Raw genomic sequence first — 22503 nt, 5'->3', positions numbered from 1 at the left:
TATGCAACAAATACCACGGGAGAGTGACTAAAACAACAAACTGCCTGGCATCTATTTCTTGCCTCCCTCCCTACTTCATCGAATACTTTAATAAAATAACCGGAGATTCTCATAGATTCAGAGCAGCAATGAGCTAATCGATCCTCCAGTAAATGGGTTCTCCAATCAGTCAAAATCACAGAAACCAGTTCAAAAGTCTACGATTCAACAGTTATCAACTGGACTCATGGCCTGACCCTTACTTCAAGAAATAAAATAACCCCAAAGCCTTCTCACAATTGTTTGCTCCTTCCTTCTTGGAACAATTTATTCACTTTGCTTCTCAAATACCACATTCTCCTGATACTCCTCATACCTCACCAGCCACTCCTTCCCGGTCTCTCTTGCTAACTCCTTCTCATCTCTTCAACCTCTCACCAAACTCAGGCTTTTTTTCTCTACTTACATTCACACATTGGTGATTTCACCCAGTCTCATGTCTTTAAATCTCACTTAAACGCTACAAATCCCCGTAGGGCCTCCCCCGCAAACTCTAAACTCACACATTTAACTGCCCACTTTATATCTCCACTTGAATGTATAATAGGCATCTCAGATCTGTCCAAAACCAACTCCTGATCATCCCCACCTTAAAGTGATTGTATATATCTATTTTATTATACATAGTAATATGTACATAATTAATTATGAATATACGGGTATATATGCATATATATCATCCCAGTTAACCTGACCAAAAACCTTCAGCCTTGACTCCTCTTTCTTTCCACGCATATCCAGACTAGTGCTGGAATTACCATAATAAACTCCAAACTGGTTTCCCTGCTTCCATGCTTGGCTCCCATAAACCTATTCCCCACAGAGGAGCAAAAATGAGCCTGTGAGTGAACACAGCCAGATCATACCACTCCTCAGTCCAAAGCACTATAAATGGCCTCCCATGTTAATCAGAGTATGAGTTGAAATTCTTATGATGACTACAAGGCCCTCTTCTCCCACCGCTGCCCCCTTGCTCATTCTATAGCTGTATCAACCAAAAGCAAGGTAAGTATGCACCTGCCTTGGGGCCCTTTACACCTGTTCTCTCTGCTTCAAATATTCTTCGCTCTTGCTCCTTCATCACTATTATCAGGTAAGGATTATCATACCCATTTTATAGATAAGGAAACTGAAGCTTAGAGAAGTTATTAACTCTTGGTCAAATTGCATGTAATGGCAGAGAGAGAATTAATAACATGTCAGGGTTACGGACTGTACATAATTACTGTTGCCTTCTTTCTGCTTGCCTTTTCAATGAACTCTCTACCCTTTTTTTCTTTTTAAGAAAAATTAAAAGACATGCTAAATCTTTATTCTTGAATCAACCACTATAAACTATTGTATTAAGACACCACACACACACACACACACACACACACAGAGTATGTGACATTTACCAATCATATTTAAAGGAAGAGAAGAAGAGCAAAATAAAGGTTTCTTATTATGCATACCTTTGCCAAGTTGACTGAAAGCCCAGGAATCTCTGCTAATCCTCCACCCATTATAGATTTCTGAGCTAGAATAACTCCAAAGGTCGGCAAACAGGAGAAATCAGAACTCCCTTCATAAATAAACTTCAAATCTTTCGGCTCCTTGATTGATGCTCCCACTCCAAGGGCATACATAATAGTGTCCAGTTCCGTATAAGAAGAAGAAAATGGAGGAAGTTTATGGCCAATAGCTCCAGCCTATGGAACAATTGTAGAAAATTATTTTTTCACTGATATTCTTGTCAAATCTTTAAATTTCTGACTTTTCAAAACTACTAACTGCTACATACTTAGCTTTGTGAATAGAATGTCATTTTAGTGAATCTGATAGGGTATCATAATTGTTTCACTATATTTTCTTAATAAAATCAATTGTATGGAAAAAGACTTCATTGACAAATAAGTACTTTTTTCTTGCCCACTTCTTGTTAACAGATAGTGTATCTCATTTTCAACTTTCCTGTCTCTGATGATGGAAAAGCCTATTAATACAGTGACTGTTAGCTACTCAAAATTACAAAAAATAAAAAAATTATTATAAACAGGGATAATGAATGGCTCTATAAGATCTATTTTATAAAAGTCAGTATAAACAGATGAGCAAAACACTGCTTAATGCTTGTAAATCAGACTCCCTCATAATGGTTTTGGTTATAATTAGATTTTACTGTAAGCTCCTACCTAGGACTGTCCTTTATCTAACTGGATATTGTATTTTTCTATTTAGTGATGACATGCCTAGCCAATTTGTGAAGCATATGTTAGGTTATGAAAGAATCATGCCCAATTTTTGATCACTTTCATTCTAAAGCAAGAGTCAGCAAACAACAGCTGAGAATTAAAAATGGTTTTTACATTTTTTTAAGAGTGGTCTAAAAAAAGAAAAAGCAGATTATGTGTCAGAAACAGTACGTGGTCCATAAAGCCTAAAATATTTACCATCTGGCCCTTTACCAAAAGAGTTTGCCAACCCCTACTCTAAAGTAAAATCACATTTATAAACTGATCATATTCTCAGGGTTACAATTAGATTGTTTATTTCATCACTATGTCTCCCCTGAGTCACAAAACACCATAACTGAATGTGTCAAATGACTTATTTCTTATTATTTATGCACTATAATTTTTTTTTAAAAAAGCAGTACTGGAGATAGGTAATCAGCAAACTTCACAAGAGCTATAACCACAGCTCTACTAGAATTTCTGACACAATGGGAGACTTTTTACTTTGCAGCCATGTTGAAATATTTCCAAAATACAATCTATCAATGCTTTTCCTTAAAAGAAATGACTCAAAAGAGGCACTAAGTTAAATATCCTTTTCTAAAGAGTTAGAAAGTGACTGAAGGACGATTTTCAAAAATGCTCCAAAAAACAAAAAAGACACTTGTTTATTACACTGAAGAAGAGAAAGTAAAAGTTACATTTAATATTTTAGCCTTATGTTCATTCAAATTTTATAAACGTTCAGTACATGTTCTATAAAGTTTTATGGTCACTCACCTTTCCTATTTAACAATAAATTAATAGCTTGGAAAAGTATTTTTTGCATAAAAGAAAAGGAAAGAAAAGAAAAAAGTCTCCAGAGAAGGCAAAGCGCTAGGCTTTCTCTTCCACTTACAAATCCTGATGTAGCTGTTGATGTCGCACTACTGGTATGATTTGCCGAAATTCCTCCATCTGAATCTATTTTATTTAGAGCTTCAATTATACCGCCAATTGATTCTAAAAAAAGGAATAAATAACAATAATAATGCTTCTTTCCATCAACAGATGAATGGATAAAGATGTGGTACATATATACAATAGAATATTACTCAGCCATAAAAAAAGAATGAAATAATGCCATTTGCAGTGACATGGATGGACCTAAAGATTGTTATACTGAGTGAAGTTAAGTCAGAAGGAGAAAGACAAATATCTATGATATCACTTATATGTGGAATCTAAAAAAATGGTACAAATGAACTTATTTACATAACAGAAAGAGAGTTATAGATGTAGAAAACGAACTTATGGTTACCAAGTGGGGAGGGAGACAGGGAGGGATAAATTGGGAGACTGGGATTGACATATACATACTACTATATATAAAATAGATAACTAATAAGAACCTACTGTATAGCACAGGGAACTCTACTTAATACTCTATAATGACCTATATGGGAAAAGAATCTAAAAATCAGTGGATATATGTATACGTATAACTGATTCACTTTGCTATACAGCAGGAACTAACACAACATTGTAAATCAACTATACTCCAATAAAAATTAATTTAAAAAAAAAATCAGTCCCACTATGGAGTGGGAAGAGCAATTTGCATATGTGAAATATCTAGCCAGTTATTTTACAGTGCTATTTAAAGTGACCTACAGGACAGACTTCCAGATTTTTCCTATATAGTTGAACTATATTTCATTTGTACTGAAAAAAATTTTAAATCATGAATGATTCAAGTCAATCAACTTCAGGATAAATAAGGATGAACGAATTGAATTTTCTCTTTAGGATCACTGGAATTTAAATAAGACACAGTGCTTTGGTAAACCTATTACATAAAGATCATAAAATCATCATCTTTCAAATATCCTAAAGAGCTAATATTCCCCTGGTGAAATCCAAATAAATGTAAGCTATTTCCAAAAAAAAAAAGCTTTTGTTACAGACGTGACTAAGAAAAGCTACAATGCTTTAGACAATCATTCCTATCTCATCCAGCAAGCCTGCTGCAGAACCTTCACTGGCATTCATGAACTGACTGCATGATGTCAGGATATTGCAGGAAAAAATCGTGAAAGACTCTGAATAGACCAAAGACAACTGGGTGTTTCCAACATGCTCTCCCCACGTTATGATTCCAAAGAGGCTCTGAGCTTTGCAAAGTCTTTGAGTGATTTTACAACTCTGTAAAGTCAGATCCTTGTCCACAGATGTTCAATTTCCATCTGGTGTAGGGACAACTAATTTTCCTTCTCTCCCCACCATCACCCCTCCTCCAGGATGCAACAATGTCAAGATTACCCCCCAGGTCTCTGTACAGGTAACTGCTCAGAAAACATTACTAAAAATTCTTCCAGAGAAAACCACCGTCATGACCAGTGACTACAGACAGAATTCAGAAGCTGCTATTCTGAGGCCTAAAATGTTAATAAAGGAGATTCACAGAGTATCCACATATGCCATAAGGTTCCAAAAGCTCTGGGACCTTTCTAACAAACCTTAGATATATGGGCCTCCTTCTAAACTCAGACAAAAACTATAACTAAACTACAGAATGTGAGATGACCAGGGCTCTCTGCCATTCCTGGTGACACTAGGTGGGTTTCTTGCCTACCAATCCTCCTCTTACCACCCCATTTAGGCTGCTGCCTAGATGGGAGGCTATTTAACTGAAAGTAACCTCGGTACAGGCTGGCGGTACTGCACTCAAAGACAGACCACCTGAGTTAACTCTTGGCTCAAACACTGAGAAAGCTTGGGCCACTTACTCAGCTTTTCTGGGATTTAGTTCCATCATCTGTAAAATGAGAATGATGAAATGAGTGCTTGGAAAGTCGTGATTCTACAGAAAGTGTAAGCTTTTTTTTCTAACTGTACTTCAAATACTAGGGGTATCTTTTCATTTATAACTATATAATTCATCATTAGCTTTTTCTTTATATTAGTGTAATACTTTTAAGGCAATAAAATGGAATTCTGACCTCAGAGAAGAATTTTTAAGATACTTCTTCCTTTTTCCTTTTCCTAATTTTCATTGATAGGTGACTGCTATTCGTAGACTAAATTTACCTCAAATAACAAAAAAAAGAATACAGAAAATGCTACCGCTAATGACATAACAATCATGTTATCCTCTGATTGAGAAAAGTATAATGAAAATTTCAGTGAGCGTACCAGTAGACAGGAAAGTAACACTGGGATTAAAAAAAAAAAAAGAACAGTCATTTTTCAGATATATTCTTCTATCAAACATTAAATATAATACTAGGAAGGGAAAAAAAAAGATTTTTCTGTAAAATAATCCTGATTCATGATCCTTCCCAGAAAGGTCCTTTAAATTTCATATACTATATACATATGTGAGTTATACTAGAAAAAATAATGTGACTTTTATTGGCCATCTCTTCCTGTGGCATATCATAGATGATTCAATAATTCAAGGTAACAAGCATTTACTAAATCCTTTCTATGAGTTCAGCACTATGCTAGCACCAAATACAAAAGGACATACAAGATACATTCTCTGCCTCCAAAGGAACTTATTATGCAGTTAAGAAACCACACACTTATGAAACAAAAGCAGTGGAAAGCAGTCATGATTAGACGCTCAAGTGGTAAGAGTTCAGCTAAGAAAGAGCTGAAGCCCAGAATATGAAGCCCAGAATATATGGGGAGGTTTTGTTGAACATCTGGGGCTTGAGTTTTTCTAAAGAAGCACCGAGATTAGCAGAGGTGATAAAAGGAATAAGAGACATCTTAGAAAGGCAGAGAAACGGTAGCAAAGACAAAGTGCTAAAACAAAGCAAAATCTATTCACTAGAGAGAAAAGACCTAAGCCTAAATAATATAAGACTTAAATAAACTTTTGGGGAAATAAAGAAAAATCAGGTCAGATAAGGAGTATGTGATTAGATAAGGCAAGTCTTTGAAACCAACCATCAGATGGGGAATAGATGCATTGAGCACAAATGGGTAAATACCTCCTACCGTCCCCTCAATCACACATATACCAAAAAATCAGGATCATAAGAAAACTGAAAAACTGACAGTGGGAGTAACATACATACCTTAAATTGGAGAGTTCTAATACCTACTGGAGCAGAAAATGTGCTTTTGATGATTTGAGCATCTAAGTTATCACAATTAAGAAGACAATTCCATAAGAGAAGAGAATGCTTTGTTGCCTCTGATTACCCAACCAGGACTAAACTGACTTGGGACTCTTTACCTTGAATTCTCTGAGGCTTGGTGGCATTATCAAAGTCACAGATCTTCGTCCAGTTAGCCTTCACCGCCTCAGGAGTCATTGGCTGAGTCCTCTGTCTTACAATGGCTCCAAGGGTCCGCTCCCATCGTACTGGTTATAGAAACAAAACCAAGATAATGAACACATAGTTTAAGAGGGACACAGAAAGTAGAATTCATGAGTCCCCTGAATTTTTTTTTTTTTTAACATCAAGAAAAACGGAATTTGGAAAAAAGATTCTAACTTCTAAAGATTTTTACTACAAATTTAAAAAAAATAACAAACCCATTAGGATGTCAAATTTCTTTTTCTAATATTTGAAGCTGAAGGGAAAACCTCTCCCTCCTCTGACTATGCCAGATACTACTAAAGGTAGGATGAAATGCTGAATCAGAAAGTTAAATTATATATAATCACACCAAAAGACTGTCTTCATCACCACAGATCACTTAGATAATACACTTCAAGGTAACAGAACAGAATAGAGCTCTGTTGAATAGCAAACTGAAAACTAGTGGTGGTAACAGGTCAAAGACTCCAGATAATCAAATTAATATATCAGAAAACCCCACATAATTCTCCCTTTTCCTCCCTTTGCTCTTCCTCCTTTTCCATGGGAAGTCAACTAGATTGCCCAGATTCACAAAAATCATCATTGCTGCATAAGTTCCATGAAGATAATTTTTAACACTGTTTCTTTTTTAAAAAGCCTGAGGAATAAATAGAACCTTATTTAAACAGAATGGTCAGACTTTGATGATTACTAAATTGAAGGTTTGTCCTGGGGAATGACAGAAGCTTCTAGAGATTTCCTATTGATAAAGTCCCATATACAGCTTTTATTGCAACAACTGATCTTCCTTTCTTAAAAGATGTCATAAGACACTTAAAAATGTTTGAATAAGTTACTTCATAACTTAGAGAACAGTCATTAATAATACTATACAATATGTTGTAACAATGTCATCCAGTAATGGCAGACTTTTAAATAATTCAATTAATTTTGATACCAGCATCCAATTGAGAACTTGAATTGGGATACTGGAATGTTCACAATTTTTTTTAAACACCATACAGTAATTATCCAATTTGGAGCTCACAAGGTTTAAGAACTGGGGGAAGAGAGGATTTAAGCCAGATGAATTTACTATTGGGCTGAAGGAGAATAATTTCTATAGATCAGCTGCAAGTTCTCTTCTAGAAAGCTGTCCAGTGTGATTTCCCACTGTCTCCTCCTGATGTCTCATGCTCCAAGGAAGAAAATAATCACTGAGAGAACTGGAGAACTTGCCTAGGACACAGCTCTTCCCATCTTCAAAAAATGCCCTCCCTCCCACTCACTACTCTGCTGAACAGGCATGTGGGGTGTCGGAGACATGGGAAGACAAACATCAATATAAAGAGAGACTGTGCTGTCTGAAGAAACAGCCAGTTCTGAATAGGACACAACAAATATTGAATAAGCACTGCTAATAGGAAAAAAATTGAAAAGATCCTTGAAAATACCACAGGCCTGCAGGGCAACTTCCATGTTTTAGAAGACCTGTTGCTATAACAATGTTTGAGTTTGATTATGCGTGCACTAAATCCAATGGTTCAGCATTTGACAAGGTCTTTATCCAGCTCTACCTGGATATGCAGTTTTAAAGATATGGAAATAATGTACGGCAAACCAAAAACCAAAAGAGACTTACATTTTCCAATCCATCCTGCTCCAACCTACCAAAAAGAGGAGGAAGAAGTTATACCATCTAATGTGAAATTACTAATAAAATTTTTATGAAATTAACAAAACAGGCAGCTATCTTTTTACGAGTATCAGAATGCTAGATAACAATGGATGAAAATAATGCAGCTCTACAAAAGTCCGTTGGCCCGCATGCCTTTGCACTATTCATGTTATCAGAGTAGAAAAATAAAGCAACACAATATAGCAGAAATGCATGTAGTAGAAAAGGATGACTTTGCACAGAAACCAAGGTGTGATACCAGTTCTTCTACAGACTAGCTGTCTGATCCTGGTTAAATAATTTGACTTCCCTAAACTCAAGATTCCCCTTATGTAAAATCAGGATAATAATACACTCTTCATGAAGTAACCATGAAGGTTAAACAATATAAATATCAAATTTGCCCAGCACATCACTTGAAATACATGGCCTTCTAGAAAGACTTAATGAATAAAAATAAATAAAAAGCAAAGAAAAATAAAGCCAGGGTTTGACTTAATTAACTACATATACTAATTTTAATGAAACACCTTTATATAGAAATAAGAAAAATGACCAAATACATTAATCACCGTACAGAAAGATGACATTTTTTCTAGAAGCCATTCAAGGAAATCCTCAGAAGAAAATGTCTGATGTAAGAAAATCTGTTTGTCATATCTTCAAACACCACAACTACAGTGTTCCACATGCATATAACGGAAGAAACTGTACCAGCAGACAGCACACTTCTCAGTGGCTCTACGCTCAAGGGTATGGCTTTTTAATCACTCATTCTTTTACGTATATTAACAGGACAATCGGCCTTGATGCTGTCAGAGTAGTTAAAGTGGCAGTGGTACTGATAACAGGCAAGAAAAATATCATCTTTTACTATACTTGGGGAGTGAAGCAACAAGCTGCAAACTCCTCACAGGTGCTAGAAACAACAGCTCCAGTCGATCCAAAAAATCTCTATCTGCCACTCTAGATATCTATCAAAACTTGGCAAACAAAGTGTTAATTTACATTCAGGGTTTAAGTCAGGATATTACACACCTCTCTTACTGTATTTTGTACTCAATCTCACACAGCAAATGTCCCTTACTAAAAATGTTCACAATATAGTAAAATAAAAGAACAACACACAAAACTTCATCTACAGCATTATCCTAGTTATCTGTGTATGTTTGGGTGTGTGTGTAAACTGTATACCTAAAAAAAAAAAGCCTATTCGTGTAAAATGCACATCTAATAAAAGACTGGAAAAGAATATCCACAAAAATATTAATAGGAGTTATCTCTCGATAGTGGTAATGTGGGTGATTTTTATTTTCCTCTATATACTCCCCTATATATTTGAAGTTTTCTACAAAAGCATATATTATTTTTGTTCACAGAATTAATAACAAACATAAATGTAAAAGACAAAGAATTTTTTAAAAATTCCTTAATGAGATAAAAAGACAGGCAGACCAAATTTTGAGCTCCACTGGCTTGATATTATTAAATTTCTCTTCTGTAAATCTAGAGTTGTAAAGTTCTTTCCACCTCTAATTTTCCACAATTCACAATCAACGACTGTGATTAAGAAAGCAGAGGCACCTATCTCTGCATAGACATATGTAGACTGTTTTTCATTTACTAAACAGCTTTTTATTCAAATAAATCAGGCTAATATATATCATTCACTTCAAACTGAGCCAGGTAATTTTGCTACCAAGAAATATCTTTGGATGTCATGTATTCCACATGCAACAGGTTTATTATTATATTACCACAGAGAATCAAATAAAGGGGGGTGGTCTAAAATATAACAGTTCATGCTAGAAAAGAAAAAAGAGATCAAACTCAAATGAGGACTAAAAAATGTATAAATCAGCATAAGGAGATCTAAAGGGACTTTGATTATAGAGTGAAAACTGACCCTCACTGGATGGTAGGATTATGTGTGGTTTTTATTTTTATAGCAAACATGTAAAGCTTTGCAACAGGGAAACATAGCAAAGTTTATTTTTAAAGTTAATACAAATAATAAGTTGTGTTTACTGATCTATCATACCCAGACTGAATTCCTGCTATACTGATATAATAGTTAAAATAGAGGGGTGACTGCTCTGTATGCTAAGAGTTTAAAAATATGATCTCCAGCTCTCACAACAAAACCCCAAGAAAACTAAAACTCAGGGAGGTTAATTTGTACAATATTCCAGCGAGCCAGCAATTACCAGAGCAAGAAATCAAAACCTGGCCTGGCTGACTTTAAACCATCACCTCTGTCCTTCTACTTTACTGCTCAGCATCTCTAACCAAATGAGACTTTCTGTATCTGACTAAACACATCAAACCAGTCAGTCACATTTTCATTTGACAAGAATATCAGAAATGAAGAACTAGGGAAGAACAATTTACAAAGTTGCTGTTACTTTCTCAAAAAAGGACATTAGTCATACTTGTTCCTTAATTATAACATATACATAATATTAAAAAATATACAAGTGATACCAACTGATGCAGATTTTTACAAATGTGAACAATTGGAAAACACTAATTTTTGAATCATTTTTTTTATATTTAATTACACAAATATTGCTTTGGGAGAAAGTGCAAAGGTGCAGAATACCTCAAACAAGCCACCATTTTCCTCACAACTCTCATGGCAAAGCCAAAGGACCAGGGGTGCCACATAATCTGGCTTCAGAGCTTCCAGAAGATCTGAAATAAACAGCCAAAAAAAAAAAAAAAAAAATCTATCAACAAGAATATATACATATTCAATCAATCATTTTACTTTCTGAAAATTCCTCACTTATAAAATTATAGGTTCAGAGACTTTTTAAATAAACAAGAAAAAAATTAGATATACATAATTCATTAGTATTAACATCCAAGGCTTTTAGAAGAATCTTTTCATCCCAATGGAGACATTCAGGCTTCTAACATAGAAGGCATCAGATATACCTTTCCAAGATGGGTAACGTACAGTTTAGAAGACATGTTAAAGCTGCCTTGGCAAAGACTGGTGAGCAAAGGCATACATAGCATAATGAACTTAGGTACCATTCATTCCCAAAACTATTTTGCTCTCCCAGAAGCTAGAACAGTACAAAACAGCCTTGACAACTGTAATGACAGTAAGATGATGTAAAATGGACCTTGCAACCATTACTGATGAGTCACAAAGTGTAAGAACTATTTTCCTGTTGCATACTTTCTGTGAGCAACTTAACAGAGCAGAAATGTACTACACAAAGAGCATGAACACCTAGATTTTACTGCTGGCCCTGCCATGTAGTCAATTTAGGGCATTGAGCACAGCACTCAACTCTCTCGGACGTGTGTCTGTATCTGTAAGATGGTAATTAAAATGCATTACCTGCCTATTCTACTAAGTTGTTGCAAGGCTCAAATGAGACACGATTTGTAAATACATCTTATAATCTTTAAAGAATCAAATAAATGTAAATTTTAACTGTGAAGGGGCAAAATATAGTTTTATATTTTAAAGTGACAAAGATGACATTTACAGTCCCTGTAAATTAAAAAGCAGCTCTAAAAACCTTTCACTTTACACTATTCCTGACCCCAAAAACTGTGACATAATATATACTTGGTGTCTTAATCCACAAAATTTGAAGTAATTTATTACACAGCAGTAAATAACTAATACAGCTTGGGAAGTTAGTTCATGAGTATTCATCCTAAGATTATGTTTCATTTCATGTAAGAAACATGTAAGTCACATATATGACTTTCCATTTTTCAAATATATTTCAAAGGGGGAAAAGAAATTGCAAATGTCTCCACACATTACTCTTAACACCTGGTTCTTTAACAAATAATTCCTTTAACAGCCTGTAAGTTAATATTTCAGAGGAAAAGAGGAAAAATGCTGAGGCAAAATAAATTTTCAGCTTTTTCTAAACAAGTAATAAATACCAAAATTTAAAATAACAGAAATTCAGAATCTGAAGGGCTTTTAAAAATGATCTGTAACAACTCTCTTCTTTTACAGAAGAGAAAGCAGGTCCAGAAAGATTAAATTATTTGTCTAAAGTACATCTTATTCTCCAAACATCTTTCACTAGACTAGGGTTTGGTGGGCATAAAAGATACTACATTAAACAGTGACTTAACATCTCTAGAGGTCAAAATTAATGGAAGCTACATTCTCAAAGGAAAGCAAATTTAAAAGCTGAAGTTTTCAATATTTTCTTGAAAACTTGCTGCTTCCCCAAGAAAGTCTACAGCCAATGGCAGAAAGTGACTTAGGTAGGAGTCTAGCACAGAAATGATAAGCATAAAATTCTAAATAGTGGTTGTCTCTTGGCATGAAGCAGAGGAATAGAATAGAAGGTATAAAGTTAGATGCAAGTAATGTTCCAATTCTTGGGTTGTGCAGTGAGTTCATGACTATGCATTACTTTTTTTTTTTTTTTTTTTTTTTTTGCGGTACACGGGCCTCTCACTGCTGTGGCCTCTCCCGTTGCGGAGCACAGGCTCCGGACACACAGGCTCAGCGGCCATGGCTCACGGGCCCAGCCGCTCCGCGACATGTGGGATCCTCCCGGACCAGGGCACGAACCCGCGTTTCCTGCATCGGCAGGCGGACTCTCAACCACTGCGCCACCAGGGAAGCCCCTATGCATTACATTTTGATGCTTTACTTCTTGCCAGTAACCTACACTGTTGTGCATATGTATGTAGTATTATACTTAAATAATCCAGTTCTTTAACAAGAATTCCTTCAATAAGATATGAGAGTATAAGAGTTTTTAAAATAAGGGACTTTTTTAAATGGCCCTGTTGACAAAAGAAAAGGAAAAAAAAATTAGATCTCAGGTACAAATAGCTATTCTACACTAAAGCAAACTGGTTAGGCACAGCTCTTAGGAAAAGCTAGCAAGTACATACTTGTTTGGTATTACAAATTCCAAGTTCTAAAATGAACGTTAGCTCAAACGTGGAAAGTAAAATGGTACTGTGAAAAAGCATTTGTATGCCATGAAGTAGCTAATTCTAAAGTAATTTCACTCATCAATTGTTTTGTACTGTTTCACAGAAACTACTTTTAAAGTATTATAGATATTTTCTTTTTAGAAATATGTTAAAACCAGGAGTATCAAAAACCAGACACAGTTTTCCACCAGTCAAGTATTCTATTTATTATATAACTAAATAAATAAGCATTGGCTCTCAATCATACATTTAAATTTTTAAATTTAAAACTCTGTATTTCATGTTTTCAAAGAACGAAGTTGGAAGACTCACATTACCTGATTTCAAGACTTACTGTAAAACTATAGTAATTAAAACATCATGGTATTGGTAAAAGGACAGGCCCATAGATCAATACAACAGAACAGACAATCCAGAAATAGACCCACACATACATACATGGTCAATTGATTTTCCACAAAAGTGCAAAGGCAATCCAAATCAAGAATGAGGAATAGTCTTCAGGACAAATGAACTCGCAGTTTCTTCCACAAATAATTGGCACTTTTTTAAAAAGGAGAATGAGCTATTATATGTTAAATAAAACTTAAGAGATACAGTAACAAAACGACTGTGAACCTTGTTTAGATCACTGTGGAATAAACTAAAGATATTTTTTAGATAATGAGGAAGTTTTCATATAAATTTGGTATTAGACAATGTTAATGAATTATTTTATTTGGTGTGATATTGGCAGTGTGGTTACAATGTCCATATCTGTTAGAGACACATTTCCAAGTATTTATTAGGTGAGATGCAACATCTAAGATTTGCTTTGAAATGTTACAGAGAAAAAGGGAGAGGGTAACAAAATAAATCAATAAAACAAAATCATTTTGAAATATGCCCAGAGCATTCTGTTCTCCTTAACAAAGGCCTATCCTCAAGGGAAGCTACCAGAGCCTTATCTGACTTAAGGGAAGAGCAATTAGACTAGTGGAACCCATCTAGCCTTCCTGTCTCAAATAAGGGGAGAAAAAAAAAAAAAGGTTAAAAAACTCTACTGAAGGTGAGAGTCCAGAGACTTTGACCTGCTAAAAAACATGGGGATTTAATCATAAGATTATAGAACACTTCCCCTCACCATAATTTACAGCCACTTCAACAGGGCTCCAGTATAACAACAGTGGATTACAACTGAGAGAGCTGCAAACACAGAGTACCTAGGGAAACCCAAAGACAACAGGGGACACAAAAACAATGACAAAGAGGAAAATGTAGCCTCTGACACCAACAGCTACAGCAACCAATAAATGCAACCTAACTCCTAGCTAGATAAACATGAAACCTCACAATAAAGCTCTGAATACCACACTTTCTACTACCCCAATACATCATGTTCTGTTTTCAACAAAAATTTCAAGGCATGCTAAAAGGCAAGAAAAGTACAGGCTGAAGAAACAAAGCAAGCCTCAGAACCAGCTTGAAATATAGCAGAGATTTTGGAATTATCAAACTAGGAATTTAAAGTAACTGTGATTAACATGCTAAGGGCTCTAATGGAGAAAAGTGGACAACTTACAAGAACAGATGACTACTGTAAGCAGACAGAAGTAAATGCTAAAAAAATCAAAAGGAAATGCTCAAAAACAAAAACAGGGCTTCCCTGGTGGCGCAGTGGTGGGGAGGCCGCCTGCCGATGCAGGGGACACAGGTTCATGCCCCGGTCCGGGAAGATCCCACGTGCCGTGGAGTGGCTGGGCCTGTGAGCCATGGCCACTGGGCCTGCGTGTCCAGAGCCTGTGCTCCGCAGCAGGAGAGCCCGCAACAGTGAGAGGCCCACGTACTGCAGGAAAAAAAAAAAAAAAAATATATATATATATATATATATATATATATATATATATAAAACATTTTGAAATGAAAAAAGTCAGTAAGCTTGATTTGAATATATGTCAATAGAAACTTCCCAAACTGAAATGAAATGCAAAGAGAAAAAAGGACAAAAAAATAAAAGGGAATAGAATATCTAAGAACTGTGGTATAATTACAAAAGATATATTGGGACTTCCCTGGTGGCACAGCAGTTAAGACTCCACACTCCCAACGCAGGGGGCCCGGGTTCAATCCCTGGCCAGGGAACTAGATCTTGCAACTAAGAGTCTGCATGCCACAACTAAGAGTTTGCATGCCACAACTAAGGAGTCCACGTGCTGCAACTAAGCAGCCTGCAAGCCACAACTAAGGAGTCTGCGAGCTGCAACTAAAGGAGCCCACCTGCTGCAACTAAGACCTGGCCCAACCAAATAAATTAATCAATTAATTAATTAAAATAAAAAGAACAGGCACATAATGGTAATACCAGAAGTAGAAGAAAAAAAGAAAACAACAGAAGAAATATTTTAAGTAGTGATGGCTGAGAATTTTCCAAAGTTAATCACAGATCCAGGAAGCTCAGGAGACATCAAGTAGAATATTGCCAAAAATCTACACCTATTGTTATGCATACTATATTCAAACTGCAGAAAAAAACAAGGAGAAAATCTTGGAGGAACACAGAGGGAAAAAATACCTTATGCATAAAGAAACAAGGGAAGAATTATGTCAGACTCTCCTTCAGAAACCATGTAAGCAAAAGAAGAGTGGAGTGAAAGATTTCAGGTGCTGAAAGAAAAAAATTACCAACCCAGAATTCTGTACCCAGTGAAATTATCCTTCAAAAGTGAAAGAGACTAAATTATATCTCAATAAACCTGGGTGGGGGGGGGGCGAAAAAAAGTGAAAGAGACTAAAGAGAATAAAAAAACAAGCTAAAGACTGGGAAAAAATATTTGCAAAACACATATCTGATAAAGAACTTGTTTCCAAAATATTCATGGAACTCTTAAAACTCAACAACAAGAAAACAAAGAACCACCCCCAAAAAAAGAAAACAAAGAACCCAATTTAAAAATGAGCAAAAAATAAGAACAGAAACATCAAGGAAGACAAATAAATGGCAAATAAGTACAGGAAAAAAATGCACAACATCATAAGTCAATAGGGAGCTGCAAATTAAAACAATGAAATACCCTATACACCTATTAAAAGAACTAAAATGCAAAAGACTAACAATAATAAATGCTGGCAAAGATGTGGAGCAACAAGAACTCTCACTCACTGCTAGTGGGAATGAAAATCGATACAGCCATTTTGGAAGACAGTTTGGAAATTTTTACAAAGCTAAAGATAGTCTTACCATACAATCCAGCAATTATCCTCTTTAATATTTACCCAAATGAGTTGAAAACTTACGTCCACACAAAAACCTGCACATGAATGTTTATAGCAGCTTCACTCACAATTGTCAAAAACTGGAAACAATCAAAATGTTCCACAATAGGTGAATGAAAAAAAAAATTGTGACACCTACATACCATGTAATATTATGTAGTGATAAAAAGAAATGAGCTTCAATCCTCCCAGACATTTGTGAAAAAGAGGAGAGGATGAAGAGATGGAACACAGGGGATTTTTAGAATGAAACCATTCTGTATGATCTATAATCATGGGTACATAACATCATGCATTTGTGAAAACGCATATAATCATACAACCTAAAGAGCGAGCCCTAAAGTAAACTATTAACTATAGTTAATAATAATCAATCAGGGACTTCTCTGGTGGTCCAGTGGTAAAGAATCCGCCTTCCAATGCAGGGATGCGGGTTCGATCCCTGGTCAGGGAACTACGATCCCACATGCTGAGGGTCAACTAAGCCCGGGTGCCACAACTACCGAGCTCACATGCCTCAACAAGAGAGACAGTGTGCCACAAAATATAGAGCCCACGCACCCTGGAGCCCATGTGCCGCAACTAGAGAGAGAAAATCCACATGCCACAACTTGAGAAAAGCCCGTGCACCACAACGTAAGATCCCACATGCTTCAACGACTCGATGCAGCCAAATAAATAAATAAAAATTGATCAATACTGGTTCATCAATTATAATAAATGTAGCACACTGATGTAAAACTGGGTGGGAGGAGGAGTATACGGGCACTCTCTTTATTACCTGCTCAATTCTTCTATAAACCTAAAACTGCCCTAAAAAACATAATCTATTAATTGTTTTAAATAATTATTATTATAAAACAGTAAGAATGCTATTACCTCATTCTGTAAAGAAAAAATGTATGTATGTCTACCTACACAAAGAGAAAGTTTATCTCAGTGTGGTAGAATTATGGGTCATATTTTGTTTGTTTGTGCTGTCCTAAATTTTCTATAATGAACATAAACTACACATAATGCTTTTTTAAATTGTAAGGAAATTTTTTTAGCTACTCAAAAAATTAAATACTTTTACAGAGCTCACACCACACAGGTATGTGAGGAACAGCATTAAAAAAATCTAAACTACTTACCATCAGGCAAAATGTTCTGGGTCAACCGTGATCCAGCAGTAGGGGCGATAGTGTTACAATGAATGTTGCTTTTCTCGCCTTCAACTGCAAGACAATTTGAAAGGCCCAGAAGACCCAGCTTTGCAGCACAATAATTTGCCTGGCCAAAGTTCCCATATATTCCTGAAGCCGATGAAGTCATGATGATCCTAAAAGGACAATCAATTTCTCACCATCCTCTTTTCTATATTTTGATAATGTTGCAACTCTAAGCATTTTTTTTCTTTTTCATTACTCTTATATCTGTCAAAAGCAACTCTGTATACTGCCATTAGGTTCTTAAAGTCATGATTCATGTATCTAAATTAATATAAATAATAAAAGTAATCTCTCAAAATTCAACTGCAAGGTTTTATTGTTTTAGAAAGAATCCCTGGTCAGTATCAAATGAATTCAAGTGTAAGAATGTATATTCATTATCTACTGAAAACAATAAATATTTATAAACATAAAATAAACTGCCAATTTACAAGTTAAAATTTTAGTAAGAAGTATTAGATCATGAAGCTCTAATTCTTTAGTCCTCATCACTTTGCTCCTTTCCCTTTCTGGATAATATTAAATGCCTCATATTAAAACAATACCATCTCATAACCTGACCTAATCTCACTTACTCTACTTAGTAGAACAAGTAAATCCTATCATTTACTTTCAGAAACTTCTAGTATCAGGATATACTAGAACTCTCCAATAAGAACAGCTATCACACGCAATTTACATCTAGTAGATGTGTGTGAACCCTAAGTTAACAGGAATAACTTTTACATTAGAGCGCATGGGGCCACTTACTAGGTCTGCCACGTCTGAGTCACACAGACGCAACTATAAGAGTCTTACCGTTCCTAGTTTACAAAGACTAACTCATGTCTGACCAGTGCCAGCTAGTAGAAAACATCCACTCATCTCTCCCCAGTTGGTCACTGGACACAAAAAATGATATTTTGGTTAGAGAATAAAGTACTGCTGAATCCTCAATGTTTGTACTGCTAAAATATCAGAGAATAGCAGGAGAATCATTAATAATGAAAAGTAGGAGGTAAAAAGAAATACTAAGTTGTCCAGCTCGTTAATCTATGACTGACACCAGTATAACGGGGAGGCATCTGCCAAAACTACATTTAAAAAGCCTGTGCATATCTGAAGGTGTATTTTTCAACGTCAAAGCAATTCTTTTCCTCTGTACATAAGAACCCACACACGGCATCTCCAATCCCCCTTGACAGCCACATACAACTCTACCTTCCAAATTTCTGTTTCTTCATGTGATCCCACGCTGCCCGGGTCACCAGGAATGAGCCCCGCAAATGAACTCTCTGGATGATATCTAAAACAAGAAATTTTTATCATGAATATTGTCAAATTTAGACAGAGCTATCTCAGAATCAACATAAGCAATGACTTACTTATACAAAGATGTTCATTTTATACCTAGCATTCAAAATCAACTATTGTCACATTGCACTCCGAGTAATCATTTTAGCTTTAGTTCCAGTTACATAACCAATCAATAATTCATACGCATTTTGCCTATAATTTATGATTAGATTATTATCTAATATAGCTAACTTTATCATAAATACAATGCCACCTAAATACGATGCCTATGCACATCTAAGTACAATGCCATCTTTAATTTTTGCCTATTTTATATAAAAATTCATTAATACAAATAACCAAGAATTTTACATATATAATTGGGACTCAACACAAACATTAGTTAAAGCATAATCAAAAACCACTCAGTTCTTCATGAAGAAATGTTTATAAAATGTTCAGTATATCCCTAAATCCCTATTTTTAACAGGATTTGCAAATGAGTTTGAGAGAGCTGGGGGTCAGGGCATGGAGGTGTAGGAAAGAGGGGGAGGGGAAGAGGGAAAAAGAGAGACAGAGAAGCCTGCTTTCTGAAATGTCAATCTAATGAACAGACAACTTGGAGGATGATTCAGATAAACAAACAACTCTAGATTTAATCTTACTCTGATGAAACCAGAAGAGGACACACTCCAGACCCATGAGAGCTCAAAGCAAAGCACCAGCTTAAGTCTCCTCTGCCAACAAATTCTATCTTTCTCAGCTCCTTTTTTTCTTCAGTTATTATAAGGGAATTGGAAACTAAAAGCCTGTCTTTGCTTACTTGTAAGTCAGAAAGATATCTTGCTTCTTCCAAAAGAACTTCTGGCAATATTTCCCAGAAACACACTCTATAAACAATGATGTAATTCATCTCAGTTACCATGCCTGCCACCATCTCAGCCACCAATGCTTGTTTTAGGTCTGATAGCCAGTGAAAGTAAGGGCAAAAAAGAGCAAACAGGATAAAAAAAATTTATAACTGTGATTGTTCATCATCTAAACTCAATCTTTCCAACATGACATTCCTAATGGAAATTTTTCCTACTTATTAGAAGTTTCAAAATTATATCTAGGTTTTTCCCACCCACTTCTCCGATCTCCATCATTTTTAGTGCCTCAGACTCTCTTCCATAGCCTGCTCTTGCTCTTGAAATAAGAATCATACAGCCAGACAAGCATGCAAAAGGCTGTTAGAAACAGCTAATACTGCAAGAAAATGCTGACAATCTCTCAAAGAGAAAAAGGGAAACAGACGAAAGTCACAAAAGCCTTTTCTGCCAACTGTTCATTTTCAGTTTTAAAGCTTATTCATCACTTATATTAGCAGAAGCAAAAATAGGTAGAAGCAAGTTTTTCCTTAAGTGTATAAATATATCAAATATTAGAAGGCTAAATGGATAAGTATGTTCCAGAGAACATATATTTAAAATAACTTACCCCAGTCTTCATCACTTATTCTACCAAAGGAACGGTCCCTCAAAATTCTAAAAAATTGATATTACGTATGTTGAGAAGAGAAAGTCAACACTTAAAAAAAAAAAAGTTTGCATGTACATTACTCTATTGGAAATTTAAAAAGAAATACTCACCCAGCATTGTTGATCACAACATCTACAATATAAAAATATTCAAGTCACAAATATAAAAGCAAGCATATTAATTTGCCTTTGCTTACAACTCACATTTCTTTCAAAAGTGTTCCCTGCCTGCCCCCCGCTCATGGAAAAGTAGATATAATAGGTAACAAGTGCTAGCAGAACAAAATTTTATACCTATAGCAAAACAAAATCTGGTTCACAAAAGCACAATAAATACCCCATTATATCAGTGCTTTCCTCTCAAGTCTACATACCTAAATGTTTCCACCTCTACCTTCTGCCAAAATTCTGTGAGCTTATTTACAGAATTAGCAGTCACACAACTCTTAGGTTCTTAGAACTCAGTGGTAATCGTAAGGCATCCCTCAATTAACTTCAAAATTCACTGGGAAAGTTAAAAGATTTTTCCTTGCCACTCAAAGGTCAAAAGCCCAGAAAGGAAACCATTAGAGTTAGAAACTGATGGCCTATCTTAATACATAATTGCATTCTCACTATAAAAAAAAAGGGATTGTTTCTTAAGGTTCAACCACCATCTTGTGGCTATTTTCACCTTATGACTTCAAAACTTTGTGGTCTCTATCCCTGTGTCAGACACTATGTGAACACGTCTCTCATAAGCTCAACCAAATATAGCTAGAAACATATATACGCTAGACCAAAAAAAGGGGGAGGGAGGGGAACACATTCAAACTACAAAAATTGACATTTTTCAGATTATAAACATGTTGGGTTTATCTGCAGTAGTTTCCCTCTAGTAATTCAATAACCTTTTACTAACAATGTATGGGACTAAGTCAGGAAAATTAAACAATATATTTGAAATGCTTCTTAAAAATGAAGATTTTTATTTTATATAATTCATCTTAATTAATTTGTAAGATACTGAATCATTTTAATCTGAATCATTATAATTATCTAAAATATTCCACTGGGTCTTCTATTGCCAAAATACTGATTTATTTTTTATTTTCTAAATATATTTGGGGTATGATTAAATTATTATAAAAAGGAAACTTAGAAAATACAAGTTTTTTTAAAGGTTCTTAAAGTACAAAAAAATATAAAACAAACTCAACACATACATGCATACAAACTGTCACCTCAAGCCCTCTGTGGAATAAGATTAGGGTATGTAAAAAAAAAAAAATTGGGGGCTTCCCTGGTGGCGCAGTGGTTGAGAGTCCACCTGCTGATGCAGGGGACACGGGTTCGTGTCCCGGTCCGGGAGGATCCCACATGCCGCGGAGTGGCTGGGCCCATGAGCCATGGCCACTGAGCCTGCGCGTCCGGAGCCTGTGCTCCACAATGGGAGAGGCCACAACAGTGAGAGGCCCGCGTACCGCAAAAAAAAAAAAAAAAAAAAAAAATTAAAATTTAAAACAAATCTAAAAATTTGATTACCAAAAATGAGTTTTTAATAAACAAAAGGGAAATAAAAAATATTTCATTAGAAAGGTAGAAGCTGCTCTGTTAGTACCATAAATGCAAAGAAACATTACCTATTCTTCCAAAAGCATCCAGTGCTGTCTTCACAACCTTCTCTCCTGCTTCCACTGAATCTGAGGGAAAGGGAAATTAGGACAAAACTTCAGTAATATCCCTTACAAATGACTTCTAAATTCTGTGGCTCAGAGCACATGACAGATACTATTCATTCAACAGAACCTGTTTCCAAGGAAAATACATTCATATTGCAGGCATATAACAAACTAAAATATAAATGATACATGTTACAAAAGAAATTTAGTCCCTAAGACAATCCTTTAACCTACAAAAAAAAAAAAAAAGAGAGGGGGTAAATGAGAAGTATTTGACAAATAATATACAATATACCACGGTCCAATAGAACTTTCTGTGAAGATGGAAATGCCCTATTTCTGCACTAATACGGTAACCACGAACCACATGTGGCTACTGAAATGTGGCCTGGAATGTGGCTAGTATGACAAATGG

At 35.5% G+C, this 22503-nt stretch overlaps 1 protein-coding gene across 2 annotated transcripts in view; it reads right to left on the bottom strand.

Moving 5' to 3' along the window:
- HSD17B4 (hydroxysteroid 17-beta dehydrogenase 4) overlaps positions 1-22503 on the bottom strand; it is a 91706-nt gene that overhangs the window by 52362 nt on the left and 16841 nt on the right. For both annotated transcript variants that reach the window (XR_003792627.1, XM_029216341.1), the window contains exons 4-13: positions 22050-22109; positions 20539-20560; positions 20387-20433; positions 18833-18917; positions 17555-17742; positions 10834-10925; positions 8196-8220; positions 6484-6612; positions 3154-3257; positions 1494-1730 (exon numbers count right to left, since the gene is read on the bottom strand). Coding sequence is in view for 1 of the 2 variants with exons in the window: in XM_029216341.1 (XP_029072174.1) it covers positions 1494-1730; positions 3154-3257; positions 6484-6612; positions 8196-8220; positions 10834-10925; positions 17555-17742; positions 18833-18917; positions 20387-20433; positions 20539-20560; positions 22050-22109 (989 nt within the window). In the remaining variant the exon portion in view is untranslated. The remainder of the gene's footprint in view (positions 1-1493; positions 1731-3153; positions 3258-6483; positions 6613-8195; positions 8221-10833; positions 10926-17554; positions 17743-18832; positions 18918-20386; positions 20434-20538; positions 20561-22049; positions 22110-22503) is intronic.

Source organism: Monodon monoceros, unplaced genomic scaffold, assembly GCF_005190385.1.
Source record: "Monodon monoceros isolate NGI ecotype Baffin Bay Population unplaced genomic scaffold, NGI_Narwhal_1 Super_Scaffold_12, whole genome shotgun sequence".
Taxonomy (NCBI): domain Eukaryota; kingdom Metazoa; phylum Chordata; class Mammalia; order Artiodactyla; family Monodontidae; genus Monodon; species Monodon monoceros.
This window is presented reverse-complemented; position numbering and strand designations above follow the sequence as displayed.